Source organism: Rhinolophus sinicus, linkage group LG15, assembly GCF_036562045.2.
Source record: "Rhinolophus sinicus isolate RSC01 linkage group LG15, ASM3656204v1, whole genome shotgun sequence".
NCBI lineage: Eukaryota > Metazoa > Chordata > Mammalia > Chiroptera > Rhinolophidae > Rhinolophus > Rhinolophus sinicus.
The window spans coordinates 31,859,296-31,879,313 of record NC_133764.1 but is presented as its reverse complement, the minus strand read 5'-3'; the positions used below and the strand labels follow the sequence as shown (position 1 = coordinate 31,879,313).

Genomic DNA, 20,018 nt, shown 5'->3' with positions numbered 1-20,018 from the left:
AAATTTCTCAATCTCATTTTTAAATCAATTCCAGAATTAAATCTGCATTTCACCCCCACTACTTTACCCAAGAAAAGAGAAACTCATTCAGGAACAAAGTCCCAAGCGAGAAGACCTGGCAAGCCACTTGAATGAGATGATACAGGTGACAGGTCCTACCTACCTGGCTGGGTCATATGTCCTCTTTAACTGTACAGCAAAGGGAGGCAAAAACTGCCCTGTGGCTCGCCCGACTCTGACTGAGTGATTCAGCCCATCACCTTACCCACTCCACTGACCCTGAGTTGAATAAAGTCACTGAGGAGAAAGAAGGTGACTACATAAGTAATAGTTACACCAAGGAACAACCTATTGTAAGCTCCAGAACTTAGGTCACTGTGTTTTTGAAACCAAGATAAAGGAAGAAGAATTAATTCCATTAAATATATTTATCTTTTCAACGGAATTTTTCTGAAATTAAAAATACACAAAAAATTGATGAACTCCCTTGCTGGTATCCAATATCAAGCTTGAGAAAGTCAGTTTGGTAAAAGAACTGTCTGGAGCTCCACTCTTACGTAAAATGAGAATTCAGAAGTACATTAAACAGTTGTCCTCCTCCTAAACTGATTTCAGATGATTCTAGAAAAGGGAAAAGCACTAAGAAATGGAAAAGGCAGGTTGGCAGGTTATGAAGAATGAAAATTGCAGCTGTGGCCATGCTTCGGGAACTATTCCCTGACTTAGCTAGACGCTGATTATCGAACCAACAGCTTGCTTATATAATTACAGTATGCCTATAAACCCAGCTGATATGATGATATACTCCTTTAACTATTAACCTCCAGATTTCCTGGAGTTTCCACCACACAAAAACACCTAAAAGTACGAGATCTGATATATTCCACTTATTAACCTATTGTGATTAGAAGTAAAAGCTCCAGCATGTAGCTTGGTAAGAAAAAGGAAATTCTTAGGAAACAAGTAAGGTCTCTCAAGCTCCAGTATTTGCCTAGGGCATCTTCTCTTTTTAACTCTTCTAAGGAATTGTTCTGCCTACATTAACATTCTATTGGTGCCCCTGGATATCTGAAGTCAAGATGCCTTCTCCTACCTACTTAGGATCTAGGACACACTTTCCTCATCAACTTTGAAAATCACATCGATACTTCCAAGTTCTTTGTAAAAATTTGGCTGTTCTCCCTCTCAGCCAAAGGACGGCTCAACTCATAGTACCTCTGCTAAGCATATGTATCTAGGATTCCGGCTTGTATTATACACATTTCAGTGCTTTTCTTACATCTTACTGAACTATAAGCTTCTGAAGGATTAGAGGGAAAGAAGAAGGAAGCAAATCTATGTTTATAGTGAGCTTATGTACTATAGCACAATGCCTGAAATCCAGATGTGCACTCAATAAACAATTACTGAATAAATGAATGCCAAGCACTGGCCAGAGCATATTAAATACAAGACCTTGCTTAATTTTCGTAACAATCCAGTAAATGAGTCTCTCCACATAGCAGGTGAGAAAACTGAAGCTGGAGGCTAAGTAGAGTTTTCAGGGCTCGTAACTAGTAAGTGGAAAAGTAGAGTGGAATGCATTTCTGTCTAGTTCCACCTAACACAATGTCTTAAATGTCATAACAATAGGTCAGAAATTTATTTGTTGAACTGATCTGAACAAACCCTTTATCAAAGTGCTTTCTCTAGGTATGCTCAGAGTCTTTGGGATTATTTTTTTTTTTCAAACAGCAAAGGAGCTTGGGGTGCAGGAAGGAGTAAATAACGCGGAGGAGAATATGCTTATAACGTTTTCAAATATCACAGAAAGGCTATCTCTTCACATTCACTGCAGAATGATTCCCCAAATCATTCCCAAAAATGATGCTGTTCCCACGGGTTTTTCAGATTCTAGCCTTAGCCTTAACTCTAACTCATCCTTCCCATGTGGGATTGGACGAGGGAGAATAGAGGAAGGGAATGAGTAACTGTCACTCAACATCCAGACCATCTATTCCCATGGTTTCAGCATGGGATTATGGGAAACAACTCAAGCATAGGTATGACTGTTCTGCTTTGGCTGGAGAGAAAGCCGAGAGAGAATCCCTTAATTTCAAAGAAAATTCATTCCTCAATCCCACTGACTCCTCTTCCACAAAAAAAGAGGTAATTTTAGTACCTTCCACACTGTCCAGTACAAGAGGAAAACAGTGGAGACATAGATTCATTCACAATTTCAAGGAAACTGCACTTGTTACATTTACATAGAAATAACCAGGAAGAAAAGAAATCACTAAGCCAAAAAGGGGCTGAGTATTCCTTTAGTATGGTGCCAATCTGGCCATGTTCTTATTACTGTTTTAAAACAATTTAACTTAGATGTGTAGGGAAACACACAAAGTTTGAGTCTCCTTAGTTACAGCCTATAAGACAACTAATGGAATCAGTACTCACTGCTGACATTTAATACAAACTTCCATTCTATACAGACCAGTATCTATCAGTAAACCAGTTGTAACCCGTTTTCCTTCGTCCAATGGGCAGTTTGTACTTGGAATTCAACCTCGGCAGTCAGAAAGAGTCAGACCCAGTATTCTATAATCAACAGAGACTTAAAGGAACATTCAAAAGGAATCTATATATATAGGTAGACACAGGTTAGTCCCTGTTACTTACCATCCCAGGTCCTGGTATGCCCACATCTCCAGGGAAGCCATTCATGTGTTCTATCTCCAACCATGTCTTTTGGGTATTAGGTTCATAAATTTATTATGGAGCGACGACTCAAGCGGAGTAGCCAGGAGCTCAGATTCTGGGGTCAGATAGACCTTAATTAAAAGCCTCTGCTCTGCCACTATCAGCCTTGACGTCTAAAGCAAGTTCCTTAACCTCTCTGGCCTCACTTTGCTCCTATATAAAATGTGGCATCACCTCTCCAGGCCCTAAGGAGGGGAGAATGAGATCATTCACTAAGCACAGTATCCGGAATACAGAAAAAAACCCGCAGTGGTGTTGCCATCTGGGGTAGTAGGAATTAGCACTTCCTTGTATGTGACTTAAATTTACCTCATTCTGGATAGTGACAAATCTAGGCTCATCCTACCAAAGCTACTTTGTCTTCACGTAGCTTCCCTCTCCACCCCTTCTTCCCTTTACCACAACCTTCCCTCCTAAATACACACAATACCCACAAATTATGTGACTCTGTAAGCAAAAGGATATTCATGCCCCCAAAAAGTATTGTCCACCCAGGGTTGAGGGGGGTGGTTAAAGAAAATGGCTCTAACCTTTGTAAGAGATGACAACCGGAAACCTCTCTGGGTAAGATGGTGACTGTCTTACCATGGCGGGCAGTTTCCATCTTTGTGCCACACAAAAGAAAGTATGGAACCTCTGACCTGCGTCATGATAATAATCAACAAAGCCAGGCAACGGTCGTAGCATGAGAGGTGATTTTAGTTTGCTTTTTAAACAAAATATAGGATCAAGAAGGGGGAATGAAGGAATGAGGGATGAACTAATGAGCAGCTTCTCAAGGGGCGGGGGGGGGGGGAAGAAAAGAATATAAAGCAAACAGGAAGAGCGCAGCTCAGGCGAAAGGACCCCAGGATGGGCTAAAGGAGACGGGTAGCTTAGTTCAACGGAAATGAGCAATGGCCTACAAATCTCATAACCAAGAGAAACACTCAGACATTTCCTGTGGGTGGGCCCCAGAGGTCACTGGCTGAGTAGCCAGTGAGTCGTAATCCAGGTTAACAACTTCCAAGTAAGGCCAAAGAGAAATGTAATATGGGGGCCTCATCATGAAAAAACTCCAGGCCGTGATCGAGTAAAGTCATAAAGGGCAAGGTTATCAAACTTTTTTTGGAAAGGGCCAGACAGTAAATAATTTGGCTTCGTGGGACAAACAGCCTCCATCACAACTACTCACCCCGACCATTTTGGAGGGAAAAGCAGCCATGAAAAACATATTAATGAGTGAGCACAGCTGTGTTCCAATAAAACTTTATTTGTAGATATGGACTGTGAATTTTTATATAATTTTCATGTGTCGTGAAATGTTATTCTTTTGATTTATTTCCCAATCATTTAAAAAATGTGCAAAACATTTTAGCTCATGGGCTGAACTTAAAAACAGGTGGGGCTGGATTTGGCCCTCGGGCTGTAATTTGCTGACCCTGGGTTATAAGCATGGGCCCTGTGGTCAGACAGGCCCGGCCTTGCCTTTGCCTCTGCTGCTGACTGGCTACTCAGCCACAGGAAAGTCAGTTAACTCATTTGAGCCTCAGTTTCTTCATTTATAAATGAATGATGACAGTATCTGTCCTCATAGGATTTTTGTGATGTTCAAAAGCATAATACATGAAAAGTGGCTGACATGTAAAAAGTGAAGATGGTGATGATGATAGCATTGGGGGTGGGGGGATGGGTTGTGATCAGCACCAAAATTTGGAGGTAATGGTCTATAAAACAAACCAAAACAAAACAAAACACCACCTGATCCCAATCTGATTTAAGGAGGAATGTACTGAGTAGAAAATAAATCAGATGACGAGAGTTCCAGCAAGTATCTATTTAATGCTTCAACTCAGAAGTGAGTTGACTAAATGATATGATTTGCGATAGATTTCCTGTGTTATAACCAGAACATCCTCTTACTGCAGAAAGAGAGGGTTTTGTGGACTGACTACCAAAATGTATGGACCAGCTCTGGGAAGGAAAACCATCTGAGGAGACAGGGTGGGAAACAAAACCCAGGGTGGAAGGGGGGAATCTTTCATTTGCAGGTTATCCATGCAAAGTTCCTTGTTTTGTCATAGGGCAGCTGTTAAAAACTTTCAGATTATCTCTGACAACCCTTCAGAGGCTCAAGTTCAGAGGTAACTTACCAACAGCTCCTGAGACCAGCACAGGAGGGAGGAATTCACTTCAATCCTATCCCATTAGAGTCTTTGGAAAATTCATCTTAGTTCCGCTTATTTTTAAAAGGGAAAGTTAGTTAGCCAAGGATCATACAAACTTGAAATCTGTTTAGAGGGCATCGGTAGGAGAAATTACTCCTCCAGCCATCTAAAGTTGCTTTTTATGCTATCCTTGCAATTTCCAAATAAAGCAAACATATAATGGGAATATTAACACAAACAAAAAAACACAGGAAGAAAACTGCATTGTCATTTAGTGACCCCAAAACTTTTATGAAATGTCAGGGGGGAAAGTGATAGAGATCCCCACTGATAAAAAATACTTTCATCGTCATTTATTGAGCACCTATTATGTATAAGCATGTTGCTAAAAGAGGTGGAGATGCAAAGATATAAAAGAAGAAATGTTAGCTACCCAGCTGGGTCTTTCAGAGGTTGTCCAAAAAAGGCAAATAACAATTAACGATGGTTAAAACTTGCAGCTATCTAGTGTAGGCAATGGGAATTACAATGAAAGCATTTGCAAAATATCCTTTTGCAGAAAACTGGTAAGAAGCCCCACCACCATGATGCATATATCACCATTTATTGGGCACAGAAAAAGAACCCCTACTGATTGGACCATCAGCCGCCACCTCCCCCCTTGCCAGTCTGCTTCTCACAAAAACAAACAAAACCAAAAAAAATGTGGAATATACTAAAGATTATGAAGGAAAAAAAATGCTTTGTAAATATGGATCACTAGTAGTGTTTGTGTATGGTTTAGTGAAAAGAATTTAGGGACAGAGAATCAAGAGATGTAAATTCTACCCTCTGGCTATGTCTTCAGGCAAAGCACTTACTTCCAAGGCTTCAGTTTGCTCTTCTGTTAAGAGATGATTGGACTATAAAACTCCTTTCATGGCTTTAAATTCTATCACTTATCCCCGGATGCAGAAATAGGCACATTTACTAAGGAAGGCTATGTTAAGAATATGTTAAGTGTGGCTGACTTATTTAATTTGTGAGGTCATCAAAGTAGATTTTAGCCTTAATTCTTGTAAGAAATCTAGTCAACTAAAGTGAACCACCTTTTATGATTAGACATTGCACATGAAGCTGAAAAAAAAAGAACTATTCTGCAACAATGCACATAATACAACCATGTGCTATGTAAGAATTGTTTACGAAACAGAGAAAAACTACTTTTGCCTGTAGAGATAACTAAAAATGCAGAAATGTCCAGAAGTAAGTTATTTCCCAAACTGGAATTTTAATCAGATCATTACATTTTTCTTATTATTTTCATACGGGTCTGGATAGCTATAGACAATATAACAAAATGAGTTTATAAAATATGTGATGTTTACTAAAGATATTTTAGTTAAAATTAAAATTCACCAGTGAATTAAATTGTTTAGATGCATGGAACCCAATTTCCAACCCATGATTACTTAAGCTTCGCAATTTTGGAATGTTCTGGCCTAACTTTGAAAATAATTTGATCCCCAAATTAAAAATTTAAAGATACATTTTATGAGAAAACTCAAATACGTGAAACACAAATGTCAAAAAAAAAGGGAAACATTCAACTTCTTTATTACTAAAAATGCAAAGAAGTGTAAAGTATTAATAACTTTTATTGAATTGATAGAGATTTTTTTCAAATTATTCTACTCAGGATGAAGGAAAGCAGGCATAACTTTTCTGGAGAGCAATTCATTTGACAATATTTACCATGATGCTTAAAAGGAAAGACTGGGTGCTTCCAAACTTTATTGGTGGGACGAATTAGTGTTAGCTCTCTAGAAGGCAATTTGGCAATATATCCATGCATGCCCTTTGACCTAACACTTCCACTTATAGGAGTTCATCCTAAAGAGATAATAGGGCAAATGTGCAAAGAAGTATGTTCAAGGTGTTCCTTGCAGTTTTCTTTAAAAAGAAATATACTGAAACTACGTGGAAGTCCAATTGAAGATTGAAAACGGCTACATTCTTACATTGTAAATTAATTTGTTGGAAAGAATGACGTAACTACATGTGTATGAATATAGAAAGATGTCCAAGACGTATGGTAGAGTATAAAGTAAGTTACAAATATCATATATACTGTGTAAAATAGCACGCATAAATAATAGCATGCATACCTATGTATATATGTATGTATATACAAATACAAAAAGATAGTCACCAAAAAATTAACAGTAATTAGCTCTGGGTGGTATAACTTTGAGTGATTCTTATTTTCTTATTATAAATTTCTCTTTGGTTTGAATTTACTCTCAGTGAGTATATATCATTTTACAATAATTTAAAAAAGCCATTTGTAAAAGGTAGAGAAGAAAATGGAGAGTGGGGAAGAATTGGTTATCTATAGTGATACTAAGGCCACAGTATACGTAATAACCTATGAACTGGGATGATCATCATAGCAATACTCATAATATTGAAAGTTAATAGCACCCCCATGTTTATTGCATTATTTACAACAGCCAAGATGTGGAAATAACCTAAGTGTCCATCAACAGATGAATGGATAAAAAAATGTGATCTATATATGTGTGTATATATGTATACATATACACACACACATATACATATATATAATGGAATATTATACAGCCATAAAAAATAAGGAAATCTTGCTATCTGCAACAACATGGATGGATCTAGAGGGTACTGTGCTGAGTGGAGTAAGTCAGACAGAGAAAGACAAATACCACATGATTTCACTGATATGTGGAATCTAAAAAACAAAAAGCTAAAAAACATTCTCACAGATACACAGAACAGAAAGGAGGGGGCAAAATGAGTGAAAGTGGTCAAAAGCTACAAACTTCTAGTTATAAAATAAATAAGTCACAGGGAGGTAACGTACAACATGGTGACTATAGTTAATAATATTGTATTTAATATTTGAAAGTTGCTAAGAGAGTATATCTTCAAAGTTAAAAGAAAACAAATTCTGGAACTATGTATGGTCATGGATGTTAACTAGACTTGTGATCATTTCCAAATATATACAAATATCAAATCATGTAGTATACCTTGAAATTAATATAATTTTGTATAATAATTATACCTGAATAAAAAAGCTAATAATCATTAGGTTCTATTTAAATAAATACAATAGAATTGGATACTATGAATGTTGAAATAGATTAACGTGGAAATATTTTACAGTGTATTAGTAAGTGAAACTAAAGATAACTAAATAAATGTTAGTTTTATACACATTTTGGGTTTATTCACATATCTATCTATCTATCTATCTATCTATCTATATATATATCTATATATACACACACACACAGAATAGAAAAAAAGTCCAAACAGATATATGCTAAAATGTACACTGTGGTAACTAGTGATTTTTATTTTCTTTGTTCCTTTTCTATATTTTCAAATTTTTCTATAATGAACAAGTATTATTTATATACTAGTTTTATTTTAAGTTTTAAAAATATTCCTTATAGATCTTTCAGATTTTAAAATACTAAAAAGTTGTTAAAAAAATACTAATCTGTGAAAAACAAAGGGATGAGAATCTCAACCATTTCCTCCAGCATTAAATTTACCGCAAAGAGACCCCCTGAAAGCCCCTGCAGCTGACATGCAGCCTACTTGTCAAGTGCTGAATGCCACATAATACAAAAGCAGCTCGGGGAAACCCAAGGTACCTATTCTGATTTTGTGTCCTGAGATGTACGAGGTTATAAAACGTAACTGGCTCAGATTACAGGCTAAGCGTGACAAGTCCGCCTGGTACAACCTAACAAAGGAATTTGCACAGAATGAGAAATTGACACATCTCATTTCCCAGGGTGGAATTAATCACAAAGCAAAGATCCCATAGTAGGGTTAAGCCCTTGTCTATCACTTTCCTACAATATTCTGAATTATGCCTTACCCACATTTCTCACGACATGACTGGCCTATTGCTATATTTTTAAAGGAGCATTTTTAAATTTTAAAATTGTTTTTAAAGGGGAACATGTAACATTTACTATCTTAAACTAAGGTATTAGTAATTTTTGGAAGGTGAATAGAGATAGACCTGAGAAAGAGTGCATTTTAACAAGATCAAACTTTTTGTATCTTTTCAGGTGAACTGGGAGATGCCAAACCTCCCTACCTCACTACCCTCCTTCCTCCCTCACTTCCTCCCTCCCTCCCTCCAATCATTAGGGCTGATAACAATAGCTTTTCTCTCCCGGGTAATGTAGATGACACATTTTTCCTGTAGCCTGTCTTCCTGTAAAGTGCAGGAATGGGTGCCCTTCCTGTTAACTTACATTTCAGATTTCCTCAAAAGGCATTCTACCACTTTAATATTTGAAAAATGTCAGTTCAACCCCAGACAGCTAATATAAACAAGCTGGAAAGCATACCACCTAAAGTTACAACAGTGGAAAACAAAATTTCTTTTTAAGAAATTCTTTCTCGGAATCTCACTGTTGGTAAGGCTGGAAAGAAGTAACCCAGTCCTTCCAGCTCCCAGGGAGTCTGTAATTCTTTTGCCTCTGCTGTGCCTTAAATTAGAGGTCTGTAAAACCGAATTATAGTGATCTAGAAAGTTCGTAAAGGTCCATGAATTGAACATGTTGTTAAATTCTTCAGTGCTATGAGGTTGTAGCCACCTTTCACTTTCCTTCCCATTTCATTTGGTTATATTATGACAAAGAAGTTGGGTACTGCAAAAAGTGTCTTGGCCATTTGAGAATACCCTAACTGAATTAGGCCTATTCCACATTGAAAGTCCAGGCCAAGGCTCCCATGTTATTTCTGAAATGATCACCTACTTCTAGCCATAATTTTCCTTTTGGACAGAAACCTCCACCTTTGGAATGGGACCCAATTAAGAAAACTACCTGGATAAATGGAAAATGATTTGGAGAATGCCAGTACCTGATCTATTATGGGCATACCCATAATAGAAGAGTATCATGCTAGTAACTCTTAGTTTCCCAACTCAAAAACTGGCTCTACTAGGAGGGAGCTGCCCCCAAAATGCAAATAGGAACCTGATTTAGTTTAGACCCTAAGGTCCCAAGATAAACTCACTATACCACCACCTTCCTCATGAAACCTTCCTGACTCTCCCAGGGAGAAGATCATTTTTATCTCTAAACTCCAACCTCGCCATTTCTCTTCACTATCTATGCAATTATATTATAATGACTTGCTTTCTTTCAGCCCTACATGGTCTTTCATGAACCACAGGGTAAGTTCTTTGAAGGAAACGATTGCATTTTAAATATTTTTGTATGCCCCCAAATCCTGTCCAGTGTGTGTGTATATTTCTACATATGTTAAACTGAATGAATGCGTAAATATATACAAAATACAAAGTAACCAGGTGCCATCTCTTGCATACCTGAAAGCATGGAATGTCCCTTCCAAGCTGTTACTTGTCTGTTCATTTAGGAGATTGGACGTTCCCCCTCTACTCAGGAACCTGTAAACCTCCTAATGCCAACTCCTAGGTTCTTGAGCACACTTAGCTTTTTAGATTTACATTCCCCCTGCATGCTCAAAGAAAAGCAGAGCCCTACTTCGAACTCTTGAGAATACACATCACTTTATTCTTGGGCTATGAGGTATGATTCCCATCGGGTAGAATTAAAAAGTGGTGCAAACAACTCCAAAAAAAAGTGGCCGAAAGCTTATGAGAGACATTTTAACCTCCCCAGGTCACACTTACACTGCCTACTTGCTTAGGTTGTGCCCCAGTAACCTAACTCACCCAGTGCTTCACTCACCTCTTTAACCCACACATTTCTCACATGGCAAGTGCTTTGTCTCTGGTAAAGGATTTGTTCTGAAACAAGTGCCTTAGGGTCCTAGAACACCTGACAGCACCTCCCCAGCTCTCTGATGCCATGTCAGAAATTTTATTTTAATCCCTCCCCCAGCATGACATTAAGCCTGCAAAATACAACGGTGTAAAAAACATTTTTTTAAGAAGAAAAAAAACCATAAGGAAAACAACCATAACCCTGAACTTCTGACCTATTATATTATCGCTGACTAAATATATGCAATTACACCCTTAAAAGATTTCATTATGGTTGTTAATGAAACAGGACAGTCCCCTCACCTTAGTGGAATGCTTAAAAGGACAGTTTTTCTTCCGAGATCCCCCCACCCAGAAGCAACACATCTCCCAAATGAGAAGACAGAAAAGATCAGTGTCCTTCCTCATTGCTGCTTCTAAACACTGTGAGCCAATCAGCAATTAGTGTAAAGCGCAAAATCTCAGAAGGGACAGACTTCTCTACGTTTTTAACACATATTATTCACACTTCACCTTGACTTCCTTTCAAAATCAAAAGTTGCTTAATGTTCAAAGGGATATCAATGGAAATTTAGCTAAATACTGGCACAGCAACGGCGCATTCCCCAAGGAATATACGATTACATTAATTTCCTACTAGTTTAACTCAAGTTTTACCTTTCATCTTCACCCACAGACTTCTGAAAAGTTTGTATTTCTGTTCCACATAAAATTACTTGTAATAGGCGTGCATACGAAAGAATTTTACAATTATATAAAGCATTGCACATTTAGCCGCTACCAACCTGCTCTATCTCTCCTGACTGTGCAAAAGGCAAAAAGAGCCCAGTAATCCTAGCAGAAGAATGCAAATAACGTCAATGCACAGCTGAACTGCAAGCCCTGCCTTACAGGAACTCTCTGTGTCTGCAAAAAAAAGACACATACTAAACAGGAAATGCAACTGAGCTGTGGAAAACCTCAAACTTAAAAATGCAATCGCTAGGCGAAAATTGCATCCATGCATTCATAAATGCATGCACAACCCTTTGCATTTTTGCAAGTAATGCAAATTGGATCTTACCTTTCGACTGAGACATTTTCCCCTTTCCTTTGATGGGGGAGGGGAGCACAAAAGACTTTGCCTTGCTTCTCTTCTGTAGCTAGTTTTGCAACAAAGATGCAAGCTGCAGGCGTGCAATCTTCATGCAAGTGGAGTTTCTCTTGACCGATCCAGCAGATGGACTTTCAGGGAATCAAGGTGGAAATGCACACCTTGCAAAACAGACTGGAAAGTGATTTGTTTCCCCCAGTTGCAACGTTAGGGAAGGCTGTGCTGCAGCTACATGATGGGCCAGGGCTGGCAGCTAAAAGCTCCAAACTTGGAACTGAGTATCTTGTGCGCAGACGTCCTTCCTGCTAAGCGCGGGGGCCACTGGGTAATGTAGTTCCGGAGCAGAGTCCGCCGGGCTCTGATTTAAGGAAACGTGGTTGCGCGGATCGCTGAGTGAGATAACCGGGTGCGACGTAGGTTGCCCCCGATGAATCAGATACGCACTCTAGTAATTGGTGGGCGAAAAACGGTGAAGGCCAAGACGAAAGGGCCTTTTTGTTATCGAAAAGCCCCTGAAACAACAGCTAAAGAACAACAGTAGGCTAAAAAGCTTTGGCTCAATCAGTAGTAGGTCCTTTTGGGTGTTTTCGTGTTTGCAGGCAGCACCTGTTGTACTGTCACTGCCTGTAGATGTTTTACGCTCCCACCTCCATTTTTAAAATCATTTTTCTCTCATGGAGAATTTGTTGGTGACGTGACTGGCTAGATACGGTAAGGTTACCTTTGCAACTGCAGTGAAGATACAAAGTTTTATTTAGTAAGAATGATCTAGGTCGGTTATTTTAAAGGAATCAAAAATTCAGTAGTGGGTGGGTGGGGAGTGGGTGTGGGAAGTTCTCGTTTCTTGAAGAGTTAGAGAGGCAGTTCTGCTTTTTATGTATAAAAGCTAACTTTATCAAAGTTAAAATATTTAGATGCTTTTTCTCACCTAGGGGGTGGAAAGTCCCTGGCCTAAGGGAGAAAGGGAGTGGTAATCTTAAATTTACAAAGTCAAATATCTTGAAATTCTTTAACAAAATTAACAGACATTTGTTGAGCTAAGATGTGCCCCGCACCTTTCTAGGGCCTGGGGTGGTCCATTTGTCACTGTTGCTGATGGCTCAGGGATGGGTGGCATCATGGTGGAAGAGAAAGTCACCGGAAGCCAGAGAGGCCTAGAACATTCCATGCAAGGAATGGAGAGGAGTGAGGGGGCCTGGGGTGAAAGGAGCTCAGACTTGTACTTCACTGAGTAAGACCAGACTCAGAAAGGTGTTTTCCAAGGAAGAGAGGGAGGCACGGAGGATGTCAGGCTTCTGAGGTAGGAGCCAAGCACAGTGGAGGAATGAGGACAGCCTATTCAGGGATCACAAAGGGTATCGTGTTGCCTGGTGTAACAGTGGTGAGGGTGGGTGCACTTTACAGGTGAAGACTCTAACAAGGCCTAAAAGGCAGGCCAGTGGTTTGGACTTTATTCCCCAGGTATCTGAGAGGTGGTGAAAGGGTTTTTGAAAAGGGTGTAACTTAAAGCATTGTTTTAAGAAGGTACATTTGCCCTCAGTGGTCAAGGTGGTTTAAAACTGGGAGAGGTGAGAGATAGGTCAGGTGAGTAGTGAACCACCAAAAGAGTCACTTTGAAAGAAGATCCAGCTGGATTTGATGATGCTAATGAGAACGATTGGAATTTTATGAAGAATTCTAGGAAGCCAGGGCCTTCTGTGTAAGGATGAATCAGAGAGAAGAAGGCCACCATGTTTCAGCTACAAATCAGCAAATTAATTCTTAAAGCAAACACGCGACAGGTCATGGAACTAACATTAATTTGCTTAAGTTGAGCCCCTCTGCTGACATTGAGCATTAATCAGTGTCACCTCATGTGCATGTCAGCTCCTGCTCCTAAGACGAAGGCGTTTCTGTCCTCTGGGCACAGACGCAGGGATCAGCTCACTTCTTCCACTGTCTTTCTGGGCAAATCCATGTTCTCTGCATCCCTTCCTCACTTTCTTGCACACACTCTCAGCACTTCATTGAACCAGCATTTTTTTTTTTTTTTTAAAGTATAATTGAACCAGGCAGCATGTGGGTGTGGAGATCCATTTCAGTGCATCTAACTCACTTTTGCAAACATTGATGGGGGCCCCTGCTAGGTGCCAGGCTCTAGGATAACTGCTGGAGCCATGTAGCCGCCCTTAGCCCAGGTAGGGCCTGAACAACCACCTAGAGCTCACTGCAGTTTGCATTTTACGAGTATGTGGTCAGCAGCATTGCTCTGAAATTGCCCCAGACTCCCTTATCTGTGAAAGAGTTCTAATCAAAACTTGCCCAATGCATTTTGCTACTGTTGTTGGTGCTTGTACATTCTCTGCACAGGCATGCACAGTTCACTGCTGGTAAATGGATTGTGTTCTGGAAATCCGTCTGTCGTTCATATTCCCATAGGAACAGCGAAACGTTTAACAGCCACTGCACAAATAGACTCACAATCCTATGCAATATATTACCTGAACCCTAAGTTTAAAAATAGCAAACTTTATCATTTTTCTTTCTGGGAAGAAATGTTTTACAAATGTCTATAGGGACTCAACCCCTCTGAAGTCTTTGATTACAGGAGAAAAAGGTTTTCTTCTTGCCTTGGTGGTAAAAAGTTTCCTCGGCCCACATCCCTGGGCAGATGGAGGGACTGTCCCTCTGTATAGTCGTGGGTCTTTCTTCTTCTTGCCAGTTTGTGGCAATGCTCCTAGGAGGAGATGCCTCTCATGATGGCATTTGCAAGAGTGAAACCTGGCATTATTGTTCTTTGACTGGACAGTACATCAGGTGTTTTATCTTGAGATAACCTGTGTGCCTACTTCGAATCCCCCACATTTGTCATTTTCTGGACTTCAGATCTTTCTAAAATGCAAGTTTGATGCACTTTCCCTCAGTTTCTAATTATTTTCAAGATCTATTCCAGACTCCTTAGCGTGGTATGATTGGTTCCTCGAGACCTGGCCTCTGCTTCTCTCCAGAGTCACTTGGCGCCCTGTGTCGATGCTACAGCCAGAAGCCAGGTTTTCTCCCTTCTTGCTTTTAGATACACTGCTCCCTGTGCCTGAAAGGCCTTTTCCTCTCTCTGTCTAGCTCATTCTGATGTGTCCATGAAGATACTGGTTAGCTGTCACTTTCTTTCATCCACCTTGTATGGATGCATCACCCTAAGACCACCCTCAGTGTGAAGGATTCCCTACTTCTGTAGCACCTTGCGCACACGTCTCCTAATGCTCCTCAGAAGGCTGATGGGCGTTCATTTATGTTTTGTCTCCCCCAGAAGACTGAACTACTGGACATCAGAGACTTACCTCTGCATTCCTAGTGCCCAGTATCTGGCATAGAATAGGCACTCAAATGCATGCTGAAATAAAGACTGGAGTAGATGAGGAGAGGACCTATGACCACAGATTCCAACAACGGAGTAAACACCTGCCGGGTGTTTACTAGATTCCAGCAATGGAGTAAACACCTGCCGGGGAATCTAGAGCATCTGAGGAAGGCCCTGTGCTGTCAGGTTAGAGATATGAGATTCTCGGAAAGGTACCCTTAGGTGAAGTCAGTCTGGCTCTGAAGGAATTATTCTAGAGATGTACGTGGGGTGGGAAAGGAAGTGGGGCTAGGGCATCAAAACCAGGAGCGATTTTTGCCCCCCAGTGGACATTTGACAATATCTAGAGACATTTTTGGTTGTCACAACAATGAAGAGGGTGGGGTGGTGATTTTAGCATCTAGTAGGTAGAGATCAGGGATGCAGGTAATCAGGAAGCCCCCACAACAAAGAATTACCTGGTCCAGTGTCAACAGTGCTGAGCTTGAGAAACCCTGCTGCGTAGTCACACCAAGAGAAGTTACTGATGCTCTATTTTTTAATTTAAAGCTAATGAGATTTGGTAAGACGTAACTTTTGATGTGAGAAAGACACTAGAATCTAGAAGCTAGTGTTCTTCTCCTCGCTGTAGAAAATATTAGCGGTGTCTCCTAGGGCAAGTCACTTCAGTTTTCTGGATCTCTTTTTGTCCCAGGAAAATAAGGACGGTCAGACTAAGGTCCCCTTCCAGTTCTAATATTCCACACCTCTAAGCCCAGCCCATATGTCTGATTAAAACCACCAATGATTTAAAGAAAGGAAAAGAGTTGTGATCACTCGTTCTATGTTTTACATTGGCGATACAGCTTTCTGTTCAGGAATTAGAAAGGTTCCTGATCCCCTATTCTGGCAAAACAACCCATGATCATCATAATAATACCGTTTAAGAGATGAGACAAGAAATACTCATATTACTGTTTGAAATATTGCCTCCCAGGTATCTGCACGTTTACGTTTTCCAACAGTGTCTACTAGATGTCAGCAACATGGGAAAGAAGGCGCCAAAGGTAAAGCTAAGAGTTCAAGTCTGAATATCTACTTTTCTCGATTCTAGAAAATCACGGTTTAAATAGTTATGTTATATTGTACTGCGTTATATTGGGGACAAGTATTATAGTGGGGGATTGGTTTAAAGGACTGGATGATGAGTTGGAATTGTACGATATATTTAGGTACAAATTTTCATTTTACTGAATCAAAATACGTCACGATGAATTAAGATTGTTGGCAGAATTTTAGAAGTCCCAAAATAGGTTCAACTTAGCTTCCAGTACCCTCCCCAATATGGCCCTACTTATAACTATAACTGTTCAGCCCCTTCTCTCACTCATCTACTCTAAGTTTCCTTCATTTAAGCAGTCTGCTCAAAACGGGGTTACTTATCTTACCTGAGACGTGAATTTGCATGTCACCAGTTCTGTATGTTAACTCATGCTATTCTATGGATCACATTCTCATTGAATAAAAAATGTGTAATGTGAATGTTCAGTTTCTTAGCAATTAAGGAGCCATGTAGAGCGCCAGTGTGAGGCTGTTTCAACCTTGCCCCCAAACCATATTGCGTCTCAACCAGATATATTAGCATGAAATGACTGGCAGAAGATGTAGGGTCGAGGAAAGTAAGAACAGAATTTTTCCAGCCTAGCATTAACCCTGAATGGTGTTTGGGTATCATCTGAGTGATGTGTTAAAGCACTGGCAAGTAGTGAACTGCTTTGAATCAATACGTATATATTTTTCCTCCTCCTTCCGCCCTAACTCAATCTCCTTTTCACGTACATATATTATATACGTGTATACATACGCACCGTATATGCATGTGTATATGTGTGCACATATTTCTTTTTCTCATCCAGCCCTCATTCATTTTCTTCCATGGTCCTGCCCCATCTGGCTTCTGGAAGTCTGAAGAAGTCAGGGCTCTACAGAAAGCCAAATAAACAGTTGTGCCTCTATGTGAAGTTCAATTTACACTTAAATTTGGACCTCCTTTGTAACAGTCCTAATTAATTCCGTATTTAATTAACTAATGACTTTTACTATACAGGGTGATTCAAAAAGAATTGCACCTTGGCCACCCAGATCCCCAAATATCTCATTTTGTCACTTCTTCCAGAGGAAATACCTCCAGAACCTCGTGTGTGTACAGCACCTTCATTTTCAGTCTTAAAGAAATGAAGTTTGTCATGGCTGCCGTTTCAGTTGTCAAAGGTGATGTATTACAGAGAGGTCAAGGATGATTGATGTATGCCCTAGTGACATGAGAAGTACATATTAAACATTTATTAAATAACATAGAGAGCTGGGAGAATTTCTTTATAATGGGGGTTGTCAAATTATGGCCCATGCTCCAAATTCATCGTGCCTGCGGTTTTTGTTAACAAAGTCTCACTGGAACACAGCTATGCCCATTCACTTATTTATCATCTGTGGCTGCTTTTGAACTACAAGAGAGTTGACTATTGTGACAGAGACTGGCCCACAAAGCCTAAACTTTTTACTATCTGGCCCTTTACAGAGTAAGTGTCCACACCCTGCTTTACAGGTTGATCTTGACTACATATTTCTATAAACCCCTACAATCCTGTAATCAGTTACTGGATCAGTTAACTGCAATGACTTCCAGAGGTGGTCACTTCTTTTGGAATCAGCCTATAGTTGAACTGTTTCTAATACAAATGTCTTAACTCCACAGTTACACTGTAAAATCCTTGAGAATACTCTTGAATACCTTGGAGATTCCATATAGCACAGCAGGGCCATATATAGCAAGCTTGTTATAAATATTTCTTCATGATTGATTAAATGGAGCCTTTATTATAAGAATCACGAACCTTGTAGCATAAGAAAAAATTAGCTCTCAGTTTTCCTTAAGTACACCTGACTTTCCATCTATTTTACTTTTCTTACATATCTCAGGATGTTCAAGTCCTAGTATGTTTCAGTACTAGGTCTAGAGAAGGACTGAGAAAAATCAAAACATAAAATACAGACAGTGCCAGCTATGAAACATAAATCTCACGAGTCTTTTTATCCCGAGGGCCAAAAGAAAGGAGAAGAGGGAAGCACCCAGTTTATTATGTCCCATTTAAAAATAGACTTTTATTGGGCCGGCCTGGTGGTTCAGGTGGTTGGAGCGCCGTGCTCCTAACACCAGGATCGCGGGATCAATTCCCACATGGCCAGTGACACTGCTGCGCCCTCTACAGCTAAGATTGTGAACAATGGCTCTCCCTGGAGCTGGGCTGCTGTTGAGCAGCCAAAGGTCACAGCGGGCTGCTGTGCGCTGCCAGCAGCAGCCAGTGGCCAGCTTGAGTGGCCCGCTCAAGTGGCTGACTGGCGACCGGCAGTCGGGGGGAGCGCAAGGCTCATAATAATACCAGCATGGGCCAGGGAGTTGTGTCCTACACAACTAGACTGAGAAACAACGGCTTGAACTGGAGTGGTGGGGGGAGGCGAAAGAAAGGGGGGAAAATAGACTTTTATTAAGACCTACAGTTATGACAATTATGGTATCGGTTAAGAAAATAGACAGTATAATCCCTGGTCTGAAAAGCTTAAAATCCTGAAGGTAATATTAATAACATCTTTGTAATAGTTTAAGGTTTACAAGCTCTTTTCACATACACCATATCATTTTTATTCTTACAATGACGCTGTGGGATGGGTTGTCCCAACTTCCCAGTTTATCATCATCACCTCATGTTGTTTTACTTGGACAAGATGGAAAAACGTAATTGAAACCCATCTTGACTACAGATGCAAAAACTTGTCTTCTGATTCCTAGTTCCTACTTCAAGCTCTCCCATCTAGTCTTAAGCTAGGTAACTTTGAATAAATGTCCTAGAATTGTGCCTTTTTTGGGCTAAGAGTAATCTGGTAACATTTTCCCTCATTTTATATTAGCTATTAATGGGACAACCTCAATTCAGGACTTATAAAGTACAAAATAAATCTGTATATTTCCTTCACACTCTGTACCTTAACCAATACACTGATGTAAGACAAAGTGTTGTACCCTTCAAAGCCTCCTTGATCTGCTACATTGATATTAATGGATGGTTCCAGGCTTCAGTCACAAACGTGAATAATTCAGGTCATACTGACCTGCTACACTTTTTTAAAAAACTATAAAATATTCTGAGAAAGTTTTTATTTTTATTTTATTTTATTTGGGGGTAGGAAAGGGGAACAGGACTTTATTGGGAAACAGTGTGAACTTCCAGCACTTTTTCCAAGTCAAGTTGTTGTCCTTTCAGTCTTAGTTGTGGAGAGTGCAGCTCAGCTCCAGGTCCCGGTGCCATTGTTAGTTGCAGGGGGCTCAGTCCACCATCTCTTCCGAGAGTCGAAATGGAAACTCTGTGGTTGAGAGGACGCTCTCCAACCAACTGAGCCATCTGGCACTGGCCCATGTAGGAATCGAACTGGCAGCCTTTGGTATTAGGAGCACGGAACTCCCGCCTGAGCCACCGGGCCAGCCCCCCTGAGAAAGTTTTTAGATAGGTGATACATGCAAGTTACAGAAAAAGTTTGGAAGTCCATGGAAAATTAAGGAACTATTCGAACTACAGATGTATTGAAATACAGGCAACATAATAAATTAACTTTTTCTTAAATTGTTCCACTTAGATCAGTGTCCAAAGGTAATGTTTTATTATTAACAGCAATGGCAGATAAGTAGAAAATGCTACTGATTTTCCATATTTACTCTCTTTTGAAATGAGTTAGACTAATAATTTCATTTGTGGGCCAAACTCATAAAAACAATGTATAAGTTTCAAATTAATATGTTGCATAACCAAATAGTATTTGTAAGTATTACGTAGTTGCATGGTATTAGAAAGGAGCTATTTGAGAATATAATGA

At 39.8% G+C, this 20,018-nt stretch overlaps 1 protein-coding gene across 3 annotated transcripts in view; it reads right to left on the bottom strand.

The window, feature by feature from the left end:
- The window catches only part of MAP2K6 (mitogen-activated protein kinase kinase 6), a 110,793-nt gene extending 98,745 nt beyond the window's left edge, over positions 1 to 12,048 (bottom strand). For all 3 annotated transcript variants that reach the window (XM_019732988.2, XM_074320883.1, XM_019732990.2), the window contains exon 1: positions 11,747 to 12,048. In XM_019732988.2, the coding sequence (XP_019588547.1) occupies positions 11,747 to 11,762 (16 nt within the window). In that variant the 5' untranslated portion in view covers positions 11,763 to 12,048. The remainder of the gene's footprint in view (positions 1 to 11,746) is intronic.
- Positions 12,049 to 20,018: the final 7,970 nt, after the last annotated feature.